Here is a 17021-nt window from a genome sequence, read left to right on the forward strand (position 1 = left end):
ATGTGTTCCAGAATGAGAAGTCTATGGTATTATCAATAGGTGTCATTCTTCACCTTATGGTGGTCACCATGGACCTTCAAAGACCAACGCTAAGTTGTCGCAGTGCGGTTTCTACTGGCCTACTATGTTCAAGGATGCACAAGCTTTTATTATGGCTTGTGATGCGTGCCAGAGGGCCGACACTAACTCGAGGAGGTATGAGATGCCACAGAACGAGATTCTTGAGGTCGAGGTTTTTGATGTGTGGGGGATAGACTACATGGGACCATTCCCATCGTCCAAGGGTAATCTGTATATCCTTGTTGCTGTAGATTATGTGTAAGTGGGTGGAAGCCGTTGCCTCACCTATTAACGATGCTAAGACAGTCATCTCTCTATTCAAGAAAATCATCTTCCCTAGATTTGGAGTTCCACGGGCTTTGATCAGTGATGGAGGATCACACTTCCATGATAAGCATCTGGATGCGCTCCTGCGCAAATATGGGGTCTACCATCGTACAGGACTAGCCTACCACCCTCAGACGAGTGGGCAAGTTGAGGTCTCTAACCGGGAGATCAAATCTATACTTGAGAAAGTGGTGGCAAAGTCTAGGAAGGATTTGAGCAACAAGCTTGATCACACTCTATGGGCGTATAGAATTGCCTTCAAGACACCTATTGGTACTTCCCCGTACCGGTTGGTGTATGGTAAGGCGTGCCATTTGCCGGTTAAAATGGAGTATAAAGCTTACTGGGCAATCAAACAACTCAACATGGATGCTAAGTTAGCCGGTGAGAAGCGGCTACTACAGTTGGGTGAGCTAGATGAGTTTCGATTGCAAGCCTATGATAGTGCCCGTATCTACAAAGAAAAGACTAAGCGATGGCACGATAGTCACATTCTTCATATGGAGTTCGCGGTGGGCGACAAGGTTCTGTTGTTCAATTCTAGACTTAAGTTGTTTCATGGAAAACTAAAGTCTAGATGGTATGGGTCGTTCACCGTGACTATGGTAAGCAAGTTTAGGTCAGTCAAAGTAGAAAACATCAATGGTGATCGATTCAAAGTCAATGGACAACGTCTGAAGTTGTACCATGAAGGGGCTACTGTTGGAGTGGTTGAGGTTCGTCACCTCAATCCTTCCACCCAATGACATGCATATTTGAGGTAATGAGGTCGAGCGGGACCTAAAAATAAACCAGCACTTTGCGGGAGGCAACCCGTATTTTATTGCTTTTGGTAGTGTAGTTTGATTTTTTTTTTATTGTTGTTTGGTGTGTTTCTTAGTGTAATTATTACATTAGAGAGGTGAGGAAAGGGCATTTTACTGTTTGGGTGTTTAATGATGTGCAGATTTTAGCTCCCCAAGTTCGAGAATGTCAAAAATAAGTTATACGGAGCAAGTAAAATTTCGCCCGGTGGGAATCGGGCGAGCTTCGCCCGTCGTGCGAAAGGAGAAAATTATTCGTCCCAGTTTCCCTCGCCCACCGAGCAGCCGTAGGCCCGACGGGAGGAAAACGAGCAGGATGCCCGGCGGGCGAACGGCTGCCCGGTGGGCGGCTTGATACGGAGCTGTTTCTAAGGCAATGAAGATAAAATCATTTTCCACCGGGCGAGGAGCGCGCTGATGGGAAGAAAAGAGTCTCCTCACGCCCGGCGGGCGGAGTTGTGCCCGACGGGCAGCCTTCGAGCAGATGGCCCGACGGGCGGTTGTTAGCTCGACGAGCGAGAGGAGAAGGGTCGATAAAAAATACGGGATCACCTTCTTTCCTTCACTTTTCCTCTCAATCATCTTCTTCATTCTCTCATATCCCCCATTAAACCCTAAACCCTAACATCTTCAAAGCTTCATATCTCCCTCATCTCTTACCCAAATTCATCACTCCACAATACAAATTCATCCTCACAACGTCCTCTTCAACCTCCACCAAACCAATTCCACTCTCACTCACTCCCTACAAAAAACACAAATTCCACCAAAAACCTCAAAAAACTCTCACTCCATCAACCATGGGTTCTAGGCCAAAGAGGACTTGCACGGGAGCATCTAGGAGGCAAGAGGAGGCTTCCACAAGTCGTGCACCACCACCACCTCAGTTCGCACCCGACCCGGCGTTCTCGGACATTGTCCTCATTAGTGAGGAGCAACAGGCTCAGCTTGCACACCTCAAGCTTTGGAAGGTAGTCCTTACCCGTTTTATTTGTCAGAAAACTCTAAATGATATGGGGATTGAGAGGGATGTTAGAGCATTATTCTATGGGGTGGGCATGAAGCATATGTATTCCAAGACTAGGTTCACATTTAGAATTCTTACTCTTGAATTCTTGAGCTCCCTTAATGTTAAAAGAAATGGATACAAAGATGTTACTAGGGTGTCATTTCGGTTGTTGAATAGGAGTTTTGATATGCCGATTAAGGATTTTGGTGCAATTTTTGGTTTGTCTGTTGAGCCCACTAGGTACCCAGGGAAGGGGAATAATAATATTGAAGTTTGGAGGAAGTTGACGGGGCAATTCAATCCCAATAGTATGCAACATTTGCACGCCTCTAGCGTGAAACACCCCGTCCCCTTCGTCTTTTTCCGATTTATGTCTACAGTATCTGGGAGGGATCAAAAGGAGAATGTGAGGAGTACACTGGAGGTGCTTGGGGGATACTTGTTGGATGGGGATGATGGTTATATGATGAATTTGGCCCATCATTTGGCCAGCCACCTCCTTGCTACTGCCACCCACCGCTATCTGACCGGTATTGCTCTTGGGGGCCTAGTCACCCATATTGCCATAGCGGTGGCTAATTTTGCTGAGAGGGACCATGATGTGGTCCCGGGAAACAATCTGCTAGATTTGGAGTATTTTGGGAGTCTTTACAGGGTACACTCTGAGTACGGGACACTTTGTCCTGGTCATATGTCATGGATGTTCCAGAGGAACGCCCTTTTTACTCTACCTGACACTTCAGGGCTCACCCGTTTTGAGAGGGGCCAGCCCCACTATCTGTATGTAGGTGAGCAGGCGCCACCCCTACCTGAGCCCCAGCCACAACCACAGCCCGAGCCCGTGCCTCGTACCTACTTCCGTAGGGGCGGGCGCAGAGAGACGGAGGCGAGACAGAATGGTAGCCCGGCTCCACAGGGGGAGCACCGGTCATTGGAGGAGCGCATGGACATGTTGGAGATTCTCTTTGATCACTTTGAGAGTTATCACTAGTGGGCCATGTTCCCCATCTAGGACCACTTTGCTCGGGAGGGTGTCGTGCCTCAGGAGGCCAAGCACCCCTCATGGTTTGGATATCCGGCAGAGGGTTATGGAGTCCCGGGAGCTAGGGGCACCTTCACACCCACTCACTACTACGGTGGGTATGGAGAAGGCCCTAGCGGTGACGGGCATGGTGATGATGATGGCCAGGGCCATCAGTGATGCTGATGATGACGAGGATGGTTCCGTACCCCTTGAGCCAATGAGGACATTGTCTGATTTAGCTTGGGCGGGGGGGGGGGTATTTCACTTCCATGTACATATTAGGTATGTTTTCTTTTCGTTTTGTATTTTACTTATTTTGGTGTGTTTATTTTGGTGTGTTTACTGCTTTATAGGTTAGTTTTACCGCTTTCAAAAAAAAGAACAAAAATACGTTCCGATGAATGCAAAATCATGCTTCCCTGTGCCCCTTAGATTAAAAATTGTTTTGATTCTGGGTATTTGATGACGAGCAATGTGGATAAGTTAGCCATAATTTGATATTCGATTACTTTGATGCCTTGACATGAGTAAACTCTGACCAACTATTTGTGGACTTGGTGCTTGGCTAGTTGACTTGGTTAGATTGTGTGATAGTTTCCTGGTGTTTCTTTGATTTTGAGTATTGGTTTGCAACTTTTAGTAGTGTTTTATGACTCATATACATGCACATTGAGGAGGACGAAGGCATTTTTCTATTTAGGTAGCCTTCAGATGAAATTAGATACATTTGTTCCCTCCTTATCTACCCTTGTTGTTGCTTGTGCCCTTTATTCGGTGACTAGCCACATTACAAGCCCGTGAATACCCCATTGGTTACTAGTCCCAAGCTTAGCTTGGGGGAGCTAATAGTAGTGAGGTGAGGGAGTTGTAGTGTGCTACATTTTAAGCACAAAGTGAGTGTTGGAAAAGGGAATCCTTCTTATCATGTTTATTCACTAGTACAAAAAACCCTTATTGCAGCGGGCTTTTAGACCCCTGTTGCAGCGTACATCGTATGCTGCAACTGGGGGGCCTGCAACAAGTCTAAAGTTGTTGCAGCGTACATTGTTCGCTGCGAAAAGCGTTTTTTGCAGCGTACATATATTTGTACGCTGCAACAAGTGCGAAAAATTTGCCAAAATCATGACTTGTTGCAGCGTACAAATTGGTGTACGCTGCAAAAAACCCATCCTGTTGCAGCGAACATCTATTTGTACGCTGCAAAAGGTCATAATTTTTGCCAAATTTTACAGCCTTGTTGCAGCGTACATATACATATGTACGCTGCAACAAATTACTTTTGGCGGAAAAAATTTAATTTTATTTAGGGATAGCTAGAGTGCCTTGCACCAAATATAGAAACCTGTAACAACAATAATAATATCTCAAATTGTATAACAAATATAAAAACAATAACTGGTGTTTTGTATATATCATAAAACCAAAATACACGTACTACATTTAAATATATGTACGTCCCAATTTCAACATACGCATACATTTTAATATAAAAGATTGTTCTATAACATCTAAACCAACTCGATCAAGCGCGCTCAGGCCAATAATAAGGCGCATTCCTCGGAGTATAGACCATTGCTCACGAACCACATCAATTTCCTCATTAGCATAAGGCGCATTCCTCGGAGTATAGACCTTTACAAAAACAAAAATTTGTAGGGAGCATTAGATTAAATGCAAATGAAATGTCACATTTTAACATTCAAGCAACTAAGAAAGAAATATCCCTAAAACTCTTGTAAATAGGATAAAACACGATGTAAAATATAGAGTTCCTAGTATCTTGTCTTGTAAAGTTTCTTAAGAAACTGGTTGTTAACTGTCTCCTTGGGTTGTTTACTTTTAAGAAGGATATAATACTCACTTACAACCAAGAAAAAAAGAAAGAAAAGTAATGCTACATCTATCTTTGAAACGAATGAACCGATTATGGGGTTAGCTATGCAAGTCACTAAACTGGTTTCTCAGGAAAAGAAAGCTCCAATTCACAATTAGTGAAGGACTTCCAAAAGTCCCTGCTATACAAAATTTTCAATGAAAATTTGAAATTTTTTAGTACCAAGTTCAAGTAAATGTGAACATGTTCCTGCTGGTGTAAAAGTAAATATAGATTCCTGATCATGTTTTTGTTCCCTCATTATAAAACTCACAATATTTCAGCTGAATTCAATTACTGCCATCTCAACAATTTTAATTCAATCATCAAAACTACTAGATTCAACCATATAAATTTAATTGGTTATTGTTTAGTTTGAGCAGAAATGTAGAATTGTGTAAGAGAGAAAGATGAAAAGAACTTTAGAGTGGTGGTACAATTTGCCTTTTGGTGAAGTTACAAGCATGATATAAACTGCTCTCATCTCAAATGATATTTATAAGAATACAAGTGGCTCCACAATTACAGATTCCTCAACAGATGAATTATTAGGCCAAACTAAAATTTTAAAGACCTATCTTCAAATATTGAGAAGTTATCAGATCTTATCTGATGAATTTGTGAGCAGTAGCCAGGTCACACAGGAAATCTATTACAAGCAGGGTTGAGCGGAAGAAAGAGAGAGAAGAGGGGTATTAGCTCGTCGACTGAGTCCAGACTCTATTCTGAAATAACAGTGTTGTTTTCTCCCGTGCTCTTATTTGTTTCTATAGGTCATATTTAGGTTGTTCATGGGTGTTGTATATAACGGCAGTACACTTTGACTCCTGTTTAAAGGGTTTTACTAGCTTTAAACTGGTTTATCTCAGGATAATGGCCTGATAAATGAGACCAGCTTTGAGGAGAGCTAACATGACCCTAGGTTTTATTGGCTTTAAACTCATTTAGGCGTTGTCTATTAACTGGTTTTTTCCAGGAGAAGGCTGCTTTGTTAGCAGGTTAGAACTTAGAAATTACGCGGGAAACTGGACTAAAAATGTTTCAGGAAAGAAGACAAACCTCGTTTAACTTCTTACTTCTTCCTTTAGATTCAATTGGGAACTGTCTCAGCATTACAAACAATCTGGAGTCGTTCATAGAAAACATGACAAGTAAATACAGATACGAAGTATACTGGTATACCAAATTTGCATTGTTGTTCGGTTATAGACGATCAAACTACTCAAACATTCAAAAACTAACCTTCGTCCGTAAAATAAGAAACTGATCGCAGCAACAAATGAGACAGCTGGCAGAATATAAAGAAGTTTAGACAGTCTGAAAATAGTGGTCCCATAACAAAAAAAATCATCATCAATAACAGAAACGAACCTGCAATAAAGATCCGTCCTACGGTTTCCAATGCTTCATTGTTATACAACCAGAGAAAAATCCAGATACAAACCTAAAGCATAAAATATAACTATCATGGGTTCAAACCCTTTAAAAATAAGTTGGTAACAAATCATTAACATGAAAGATAAAGTAAACATGAGATGTAATAAACCTGTATGAAGTAAATTCCAGCGTTTAGCAATATGTAAACAAGCCTCAGCTTATCAGTTGGTAGATATCTAGCCTGAAAAAGTAGGCACTTGTTAGGCGGAAAAGGAGCTAAGATGAAATGAATGTTGTCATTTTCAAATGTAAGCAAGGCAACATCAGATTACACTCTACCTGATGATCGATCTCTGCCCAAAAGAGGACAAGGAGAGTATATGTGGAGAAAAACAGAAGTCCAGGAAGATCCAGTAACACCAATGTTAGAACCTGTCAGAAGCAGAATATCAATGCTATTTTAATTTTCAGAACTTGCTGCGGTTTGCATCTAAAGCATAAACCTTCAAATGAAACAATAACATAAACAACTAGTTACAATTTCCACCCTATTTCCCTAAATAATCATGGGAAACTAAGAGTTATCAATGGCAGTAAGTGTACAACAGTACAAGGATACGAGTAACAGTATTTTTCTGACATTACTAGGCATACCTGCAATCCAGCATGATGGTGACAGTGATATATCAGACCACAGAGCAAAATACCGATAATAAAAAGTGATTGTTAGCTGGTTTTTTCCAGGAGAAGGCCGCTTTGTTAGCAGGTTAGAACATTTTTGTCTCCAATGACTTATTTGGCTCTTACTAGAACTACAATGAGGCCAGTAGAAAACTAAAATAAGAAAGACTAAAATGACTGATGCAAAGCACAAGAACAGTTAAATACAAGTTGTGCCAAATACTAAACTAAAACAATCAATAGCAATTACAGGTAACTTAAAGACAATGAAGTACCACATTGTATTACCTAAACACTAGTATTGATAAAAGTAAATTCTTGAAGGAATCAATGGACGTTAACACACTATGTAAACCAAACAATATCCACAGGCCTTGGTTCCCTGGCTGAGACACTATTTTTATCTTTAGCCAGCAAAAAGAGCTAAAACGCACAGAAAATCCACCAAAATCTCTAAAAATGTGGCTTATAGCACCCTGATAATCTGACATTATTCTAATAATATGAATCTCACCGAAACTCTGCTAAACCAAAACACTACCTTAATTCATCTTTCCTTCCTAATTTTTGTTGGAAGTTCTTATTAGTGACACACAAAGAAAAGAGCAAACCTCCGAAACAATCTCCGAAATAATCCACAAACAGACTTGGCCCAACAGGAAAATACAATTCATAACAAAAGCATTTACATCCAAATCATACATAAAAAAAACCAAAAAACAGACTTGATAAGTACACAACTCAAACAATATAAAATATTTGAGAAAAGGGAAGAAATCACAAGCAGCAGGAGGGGTGAGGCAGAAGAAAGGGAAGGAGAGAGATTAAGAGACGGGAATACCTCGCCGGAGAAGTCGACGTCGATCGCCAATGAGTTTGCGGTTCTCTAGAAAGACGATGCTAAAATGCAGGTTTCTTGGAAGCCCTAGCATCAAGAAAATTACCATAAGGTAAACCCAATAATTCCGACCCCGCAACAAGCCCAAATACAGTGAAATTTTTCACAAAGATCAATTTACACTAAAAGAATAACATCACCAAGATATTATGAAATAAACCAAATTGCGACCAAGATATTATGAAATAAACCAATGAATTCATTAAATTAACATATGAATCAAACAATTTGAAAAATTAATTCACCAGATTAACAAACAAGAAGTGGTTTCAGGAACTCGTACACCAGAAACCAATCTTGGCCATCAAGGCAGTATCCAAACAGTTTCACCAGATTAGGATGATGCAGTTGGCCAATATAGTTTAACTCTGACTGCATCAAATAAGCGTACGTGCTATAAGGAATCGAAATAGACCACCTAGGAAGAGTCAATGACAAATGAACGAATATAGAAAGGTAGCAAAACATTACCAACCAATACTCCTTGTCACTCTGGAAACCTTCAGGTTTAAGGTTCTTGAAAGAAACAGTCGTTCCAGTTTCAGGTGTTGAAGGAGAGAGAGTCTGCTCATCAATCCACCCCTTGAAAACTAAATCAGAACCATCATCGCCGTTCTTTCACCAGTTGAAAAGGACAAGCTTCCATCGTACATGTCTACCAAAATTTCAAGTTAGATTCATTTATATGATCCATATATCACAATTACCATAAAAGGTCGATCGGATATGCTTCTATTAAGCTTAATAAATAACTTGATGAAAGAAAGCAACAAGTATTTTTCAACATATGCCAACATGAATAAGACCTTCTATTATTTTATATATGTTGTGACTAATCGTTAACAATAACTCAGACTGAAACTAAAAACAATGATCCATTTCGAAGTAAAAGGGCAAAAGGCTAGCAGCAACGATCGATTCGTTTACCCTGTTGATTTATACGATGAATATTAGATGATCAAGACCCACGAAATACTAGCAACATAACCCAGAAAGGCATTTTCCTAACAAATTAAACCCAAAACCATCATCATTTTTCAATCTATCATGTTATCAAATTCTCAAATCCAGAACAATCTAACTTATACTTCTTAATTAAAAAAAACAGCAAGATTTAATAAAAACAAACTGTAAACAACTGATTGAAACAAATCTTTGAGTATAGGGAAATTACCAGCAAGCTAAGTGAATCCGGATGATGCGAATTTCCAAAACTGCTAAGTATTAAAGACAAATCAATCCACAAGAAAACAATTAAACCTATTAAGTTGCTTATATTACTTGCCTCTCCGTTTCGTCTCAACTCTCAAGTAATCTCGGCTTGCTGCGTCGACCACCACTGTGGGCTGTCGTCAGTCACTCAAGCCGCTGCTGTGGAGTGGTTCTGAGTGGTGCTCTGCCACCGATACGAAAAGCCCTAACTCCCAAATCCCCAAATTCTAATTCACAAACCCTAATTTTTTGAGAAGCAGAGGAGAGAGAAAAACGCAGAGGGAAGAAGAAGAAGGCCAGCGAGGAAGATCGAAGAAGAAGAAGGGGCAAGGTCTGCGGTGTTTCCGGTAGAGCTGAGGGAAGATCGAAGAAGAAGGGCAAGGTGTACGGTGCGAAGGAGAGGAAGATTGAGAGAAGAAGAAGGGACTACTAAGTGGGATATGAATTTCGAAATGGTCACGAGGTTTGAGATAGAAATGTTTAGTCTGAGTTAAAGTTGCAGCGAAAAAAATTTACAAATATGTTATTGCAGGGGGCCTTTACCATGTACGCTGCAAAATAAAAGACCTATTGCAGGGGGCTTTTATTATGTACGCTGCAAAAAGCTCTTTTGCAGGGGGCAATTAATTTGTACGCTGCAATAACCCTTTAAAGGGTTTGACCCGCGTTGACCGACTGGTTTTTGAAGCGTATTAATACTTGTACGCTGCAACAAGGGGGCTGCAACAGGGGTTTTTTCTACTAGTGATTGTTTGAAAAAGGAAAAAATAATGAAGAGTGAAAGAGATGAGAAGAATAGAAAATGTGAAGGCTTCCAAAAGAAAGAAGAAGAATAAAAGAAAAAAAAAGAGATTGAGCAAAAAGAGAAAAGAATTCATTACTCTCAAAAAAATTAAAAGCATTGTTTCACTCAAGTATTGTAATTTCTTATCTTTATGAGTGATTGATTATAATTGTGAAAGAAAGGCAAGAAAGTATAGTGTGATTTGTTTGTTGTTTCATCATGTGGTGACTGGGAGAGTTTTTGTCTCATTTGTGGTTGATCGTGGGATTTACTTGGATTTATGCTCCCCAAAGCCAAGGCTTTAATCTCACATTTTACCCAGATTTACCGCACCTTTACCTAAGCCTAACATTACAAGCTTTGAAGACCTTCCGACCTTTGTTCATAGAGTCGTATTAATGTAAAAGTAGTTGTTTATCAATGCAAGTTATGACATGACACATTTCGAGTCGACTACTAGGTTGAGTGCATGTTCTTCTAGACACACGAGTGTTCATATATGTTGGGAGGAGAGCGAACAGGTACATCTTTTACCCGCCACATAAATGAGTGACGAGTGTGTGAGCTTTAGTCTTGAATTCCATTGTGCAATTGTGGTTCTCTTTGCGTGGCGATTGTTAGGGAAGATCTATGGTTGAGTAGATTTGATTGGTTGACATTGATGCATGCTCGTTGAATTTCGCCTTGAATTGTATCCATCCTTTTGAAATATGTTTGGGGTGAAGTTGGTTTTTTCATTCATCGATGATTTCTTTGCTTAGGGACAAGCAAAGATCTAGCTTGGGGGAGTTTGATATGTGCATTTTATATAGAGTATTTACCCCCGTCCCTTAGTACTTTTATGCGTTAAATGAGCTTTTAGGAGCCGTTTTTAGTACTAATCTGTGTTATTGAGTGTGCCTTGAGTTTCAGGATTACTTAGTAAGAAATTAGCCTTTTTAGGCTCGTTTCATGGTGATATGGGCCACTACATGATCCCGAGGAAGTTCGGGACGACTATTGTTGACTTTTGGGAGCCTTAGATGCTTATGGTTGAGCCCCGGAAGTTAGACTCGGTGTTACGGGAGATGGATAGTGCTTTTAGACAATCACCCGATTGGTCTCCTTTCGCCCACCTGGCAAGCAAAGGAGCTGATGTGCTTTTGACGGGCGCCCGACGGGCGGCTTTCGCCCGGTGACCACCGGGCAGACAGCAAGAAGAGGAGAACAAGGGTCTTTGGCTGCCCGACGGGCGAACTTCGGCCCGGAGGGCGAAAAGTGAAGATTTCGAGGAACGTCATATTTGGCCCGGCGGGCAGACCTACGCCCGACGGGCGGGTTTCGAGCTTCTCGCCCGGCGGGCGGATGTCTGCCCGACCGGGAAACGACAACCCTGGGCGCTTTTTCGCGGATTTGTTTCCGGTTTTCTAATTTTATTTTGGGTAAACTATAAATAATAAGCCCATATGTTTTAGTTGGTACCTTATTTTCTAGTATTGAACACTTAGTTTATTTCCCTTAGCTTAGTTATTCTCTCTAAATTTGTTCCAAACACTTAGGTTTTAATTGCAATCAAAATTCAAGCTTTCATATTTCATTGTTCTCCACTTAGGTATTGCTTCTTACTTTGATTTATTATTTTGCTCTAGCTATGTTTTCATTGATTTACATTGCCTTAGTTATTTTAATCATGTGTGAGTAGTATATTTTCTAGGATTTTGGGGATCCATGAATTAATATGAAGGGATGATTGAATGTTATTGATTGTTGATATTGTGATTAATTCCTATTGATTGGTTTCATTTACTATGCGATTAGATTTGCGCACGTTTAATTGTATTAGTCAAGCAATATCAAGTTTAGATTCGAGAGATGCAATTTGATGTTTAGGCTTGTGTCAATAGGTAGAATTGGAATTAATACGTAGCGAGAGCCCGTTAATTCAGAGTCTATGATTAGTATCGATTCGAGAGAGCATGCTAGTCTAATTAATTGCTTTATTGATTATTGTCGATTGTTTATCATCCTGGATTGTTGTTCATTGGTGAACCTATGCCCTAGATCTTTTAATATCCGAATTCTCTTATTTGATTATTGTCGTAGTTTTAGTATCCAAATTAATCAAATTCTTGTTCGCAATAGTCTAGATTTTATTCTTAGTAATAGAAAGAACGTTGTTTCCCTTTGGATTTGATCCTGACTTCTCTTGCTACCTAGCTAGTGATTTTAGGTTTATCTTTGATAGGAGTGCGATTTAGCCTGTCAGACCTCAAGGAAAGGTCCAACCCTTAGAAATTCCTAGTTGGAAATGGGAATGTATCTGAATGGACTTCGTCACTTGCCTATCCAAGTCGAAAAGTGGATATGACACCATTTGGGTGGTAGTAGGTAGGTTGACTAAGTCGGGAGTGTTTATACAAATGAAAGAAACCTGGAAGATGGAACAACTTGCCAAAGCTTACATCAAATATGTAGTGAGACTATATGGAGTTCCTAAGGATATCGTGTCAGATAGGGATTCTAGGTTCCTTTCGAATTTCTGGAAAAGTGTACAAAAGAACTTTGGTTCGACATTGAAAATGAGTACAGCGTTCCATCCAGCCATAGATGGACAAACCGAAAGGACTATCCAAACCCTAGAGGATATGCTAAGAGCTTGTGTGATAGATTTCCAAGGTGGATGGGAAGATAGCCTTGATCTGATTGAGTTTTCATACAATAATATCTATCATTCCAGTATTGGAATGGCACCATTTGAAGCCTTGTATGGGTGAAAATGCAGAAGTCCCTTATGTTGGAGTGACATCAGTGAAACCGTTGTGATAGGTCCCCAAATTATAGAGGACACAATAAACCAAGTTAGGACTATTCAATCCAAAATTCAAGTCGCGCAAGATCGTCAAAAGAGTTATGCAGACTTAAAACGTAGGGATGAAGAGTCCCAAATAGGTGACAAAGTGTTGCTTAAGGTTTCACCAATGAAGGGTGTAATGAGATTTGGGAAGAAAGGGAAGTTAAGCCCAAAGTATATAGGACCATATGAGATCCTAGAACGGATAGGGAAGGTGGCATATAGACTAGCCTTACCCATGGACTTGCATAGAGTGCACAATGTGTTACATATATCTCAGTTGAGAAAGTATGTCCCGGACAAGTCGCATGTGTTGCAACTGGAGACCATAGAGTTATACCAAAGTTTGACATTTGAGGAAAGACCTGTCAAAATTCTTGATAGCAAAGTGCGTAGTACACGGACTAAGGATGTTAAGATTGTTAAAGTGTTATGGTCTAACCAAGAATCTGAGGAAGCTACCTGGGAAGCCGAGGAAGAGATGAGAAAGAAATATATATCCCGAGCTTTTTCCCGAGGTTAGTTGAGTTACGGGGCCGTAACTCGTTTTCTTTAAGGGGGGTAGAGTGCGGTAGAATTTCGCGCTTTTTACCTTATTTACCTTATTTCCCCTTACTGTATGCCTAATTTAGTGCTTTTTCAGTAAAGTTTCACTCTATATTGTCATGTTGAATTACTTAAAGTCTTTAATGTCTCAAGTTTAAGTATATTGTCATGTTGAGAGATATTGTCATGTTGAATTAGCTTGTCAAGTTTAAGTCTTTAATGTCTCAAGTTTAATGTCTCAACCAAAACTTGAGACTTTAAGTATTTTTCAACATGACAAATTTATATGAACATATTTGTAATACCTCGTATTTTTCGTAATTTATAAATATTTTTTATTGTATTTATAAAAGTCTTTTTACGAATTTAATTGCATTTAATGTGATTTAAATGTATTTTATTTTTAAATAATTTAATTATTAATTATTTACGAAAACGGGATTTTGTTAAATAAATAAAACGAATTTATTTATTTGGGAATTGTTGGGTCATATTTCGAAAACTATTTTATTTCTAATCCAAGCCCAATCCAATTTCGTTGGCAAATCCAACAAGGCTTGCAAGAAACTAATTTCGATTAAATCCCTTAGCAAGCCCAACTCAATACCCTAAAACCTAGCCCGTTAGGGAAGGAAAAACTATAAATACAATCCTCCCTCTCATTAATCCCCACATTAAAATTCAGAAATTACTCCTCTCTCTCTCCTCTCTTTCGGCACTTCTCTCTCTCCTCTTACCCTTTACCTTCGGCCGCAAGCAAGCAAGCATCGAGCACCTTGCTCGCTGCCCAGCCCGCGCACACCCGCGCATCTTCGTAACCGTACCCGTGCAGCCCCGCACACCCCGTGCGCTGATGCCTGCCTCTCGCCCTCACCTCTCGCATCTCTCGCTCCTGCCCAGCTCGCACACATACGCGCAAGTACCATGTGCTGCTGTTGTGTTGTGCCGAGCAAGCCGAGCAAGCCCAACGTCCAGTGCTCGCCCCTGCTCGCCGCTGCTCGCCAGCGCTGCCCGCGTGCCTTGCGCGCTCTTGCTGCGACGAGGCGGTGTGCTCGTGCGCCCCTGCCGAGTGCCTTGCTGCTTTGTGCTCGCTGCCCACACGCAACACAATTCGTATTGTGTGGGTTGTCGTTGATTGATTTCCATACTCCGTGTACTTTTAACTCTTTTTCTAAATTTCATTTTTAAATTATTAAATTATTAAATTATTATTATTGTTTTAGATTATTTAAACTGTTGGGAACGGTTATAAACACCGTGTTTTAATGTTTTTGTATTTGAATTGATGAGATTGATTTTAATTATACGAACTATTATTTCCAGATTTGGTAATTAATTAAAGTGTCAATTTTTATGGTCAAAACATGGTTTTATTGATGACCTATTGATATGATTTTAATTCCAACTGTTTAAGCGATTGATTCACATAATTTAATGACGATTTAAATTATGGGAATCAAACTTAATTTTCAGATTTAATATAAGGCCGTTAAGTGTTGATTTTTAATGATTTTAAAGCCCAAAAGTCAATGTTTTGCACTAGGACTTTAATTGACCAATTGAGACTATTAAGTTGCTAAAGAACCATTAATTTCTAATTAAAAAAAGGTTTTAGAATCTTAAATAGTTGCTAGAAATTTAGTAAATATGGATAATAATTAAGTTTCTCCATTGTGTTTATAGGAGGTTATTTCTAGCTTTGAGTCGTGATTCGTACAATGGCCCCGTACTTAGGTACTCCAGGTATGTACATGACTAGAGTGACCACCTATCCGAGGACTTTATGATGTGTATCGATTGTGAATCATGTGAACTTAAAGTGTTAAGAATTCATGTTTGATGTGTGAACAAGCATGTTGTGAATTATTATTGAATCTATGAATTCTTTGTGAACAATTATGTTATGGACTTTTATAATCGTTGAATTATGTCAAACATGTTGTTCGAATTGATATGCATGTATGAGTGTTTCGCATGCAAGTTATTATGATTATGCTATTGTACGGGATGTCTAGCAAACTTTGAGCCTATTGGATTTGCCTCAGTGCATCGTTTATTCTACCGCCGACTATAATACATTTAAGAAGTGTATGTGAATTGAATTAAGGACTATTCGTGCTAAGGGTACACCCCGCTTGTTAACAGGCATTGTCGGGTTATCTCAGACACTGTTTTGAAAAGGAACAATGGGAGTAATTTCACTTGAGTCCTATGTTTGATCACAATTCCTAAAGGATTAAAATGAAGTGTCATTGTTTAATTGTTTAATTGTTTAATTGTTTGCATGTTATGTCTTGTGTAGAGTCTTGAGTCGCCTTGAACATAACATACTAATTAACGTAAAGTGTAACCCGAATGAGCTTTAAAACTCTTTGAACGTATATACCTTGAGTATGAACAATGGGGGGGAGTCGCGTCGGAGAAACTCGTACTCCTTGAATGATACAAGACGTTGTTTCATTCTTTTGGTTTTATCGCTTGTAATGCGCAGGAATTCCGTCGGTATGGTGCGAGTGTCGGTAGAAAGCCCGACCTTAATTATTCGGTGCTTGTTTGGCTCCCAACACCCTCAGTTTCCCTTAGTGGTTTTTGTTATAATATTTTTTAACCCGTTCGAAGCTAACTCTCTAATCTGTGAGTTAAGAGTCGTGTCAAGTATCGAATCTGTCTCTATGATTAATTGGTTATTAATTGGCTTTTGCATGTGGATTATTATGTTGTTGAGTGAAGCGTGTTAGACTAGGATTTCATTCTAGCTTATTCGTACTCAGCTTTTGCTGACTTCGTGCTTCATGTCTTTCGGTCATGGCCTTTTCCTTAATGACCCTATGATGATCCATCATTGCACTTGCATTGTCGGGGAGTAGTTTTCAATAAGCAGGTTCGTAGAGATAACTTGCTGGAGAAGTTATCATGGGAATAGTGTTGAGAGACTGTTTCATCTTCCGTATTTATAAACTCTATTTTGATTTTTAGTCATGTCTGCTACTACTATTATTATTTAAACAATATTTAATGGGTTTTAAACTATTTAATGCTTTGGATTTTGGGCCGTAATAGTTCCTGTTTGTTAAGTGACCATTAACTATTTACTGCGTTTGAAAGTTTGTTATTTCCGCTACGTAATTCTGGTAAATAGCCTTAGTCGTTATCACGGTGGCGGTAATATCTTGGTAATTCTTTTATATTAGTAGGAAAAAGGGAATTATAAATATAAGGAATTATCAGGGTGTTACAGTTGTTTCTCCTTACCCTTCACAACCACTGTCTTCACTCTAGGGCTCCTCCTAACAACTCCCTCCCCCTCATCAGAAACTTCAATCCCCTTACCCTTCATGGCAAGTGTCTTATATGTAAGACTCTTACTCACACCTCCCTGTTCAACTCCCTGTTGTTCAACACTTTGTTCAGAAGCAACCATTTTCCTTTCAGCAGCACACTACTCTCTTCTAGTAAGACCAACTATAAAACTGCCTTTAGGAGAAGTGTTTGCCCTAGGACCCCTAGGTTCTAACTTCACTTTTTTGGGTTTTATGTAGTTGGTTGGTCGGTTTTTTTGTTGTTGGGCTAGCTGTAACATCCCACACTTTTGAGCTG

General features: G+C 39.7%; 1 protein-coding gene across 1 annotated transcript; it reads left to right on the plus strand.

The window, feature by feature from the left end:
• The first annotated feature begins 713 nt into the window (after nucleotides 1-713).
• Nucleotides 714-1133, plus strand: LOC110801104 (uncharacterized). The gene has a single exon (XM_022006422.1). The coding sequence runs from the start codon at nucleotides 714-716 to the stop codon at nucleotides 1131-1133; it is 420 nt and encodes a 139-aa protein (XP_021862114.1).
• Nucleotides 1134-17021: the final 15888 nt, after the last annotated feature.

Source organism: Spinacia oleracea, chromosome 4 (assembly GCF_020520425.1).
Source record: "Spinacia oleracea cultivar Varoflay chromosome 4, BTI_SOV_V1, whole genome shotgun sequence".
NCBI classification, from domain to species: Eukaryota; Viridiplantae; Streptophyta; class Magnoliopsida; order Caryophyllales; family Amaranthaceae; genus Spinacia; species Spinacia oleracea.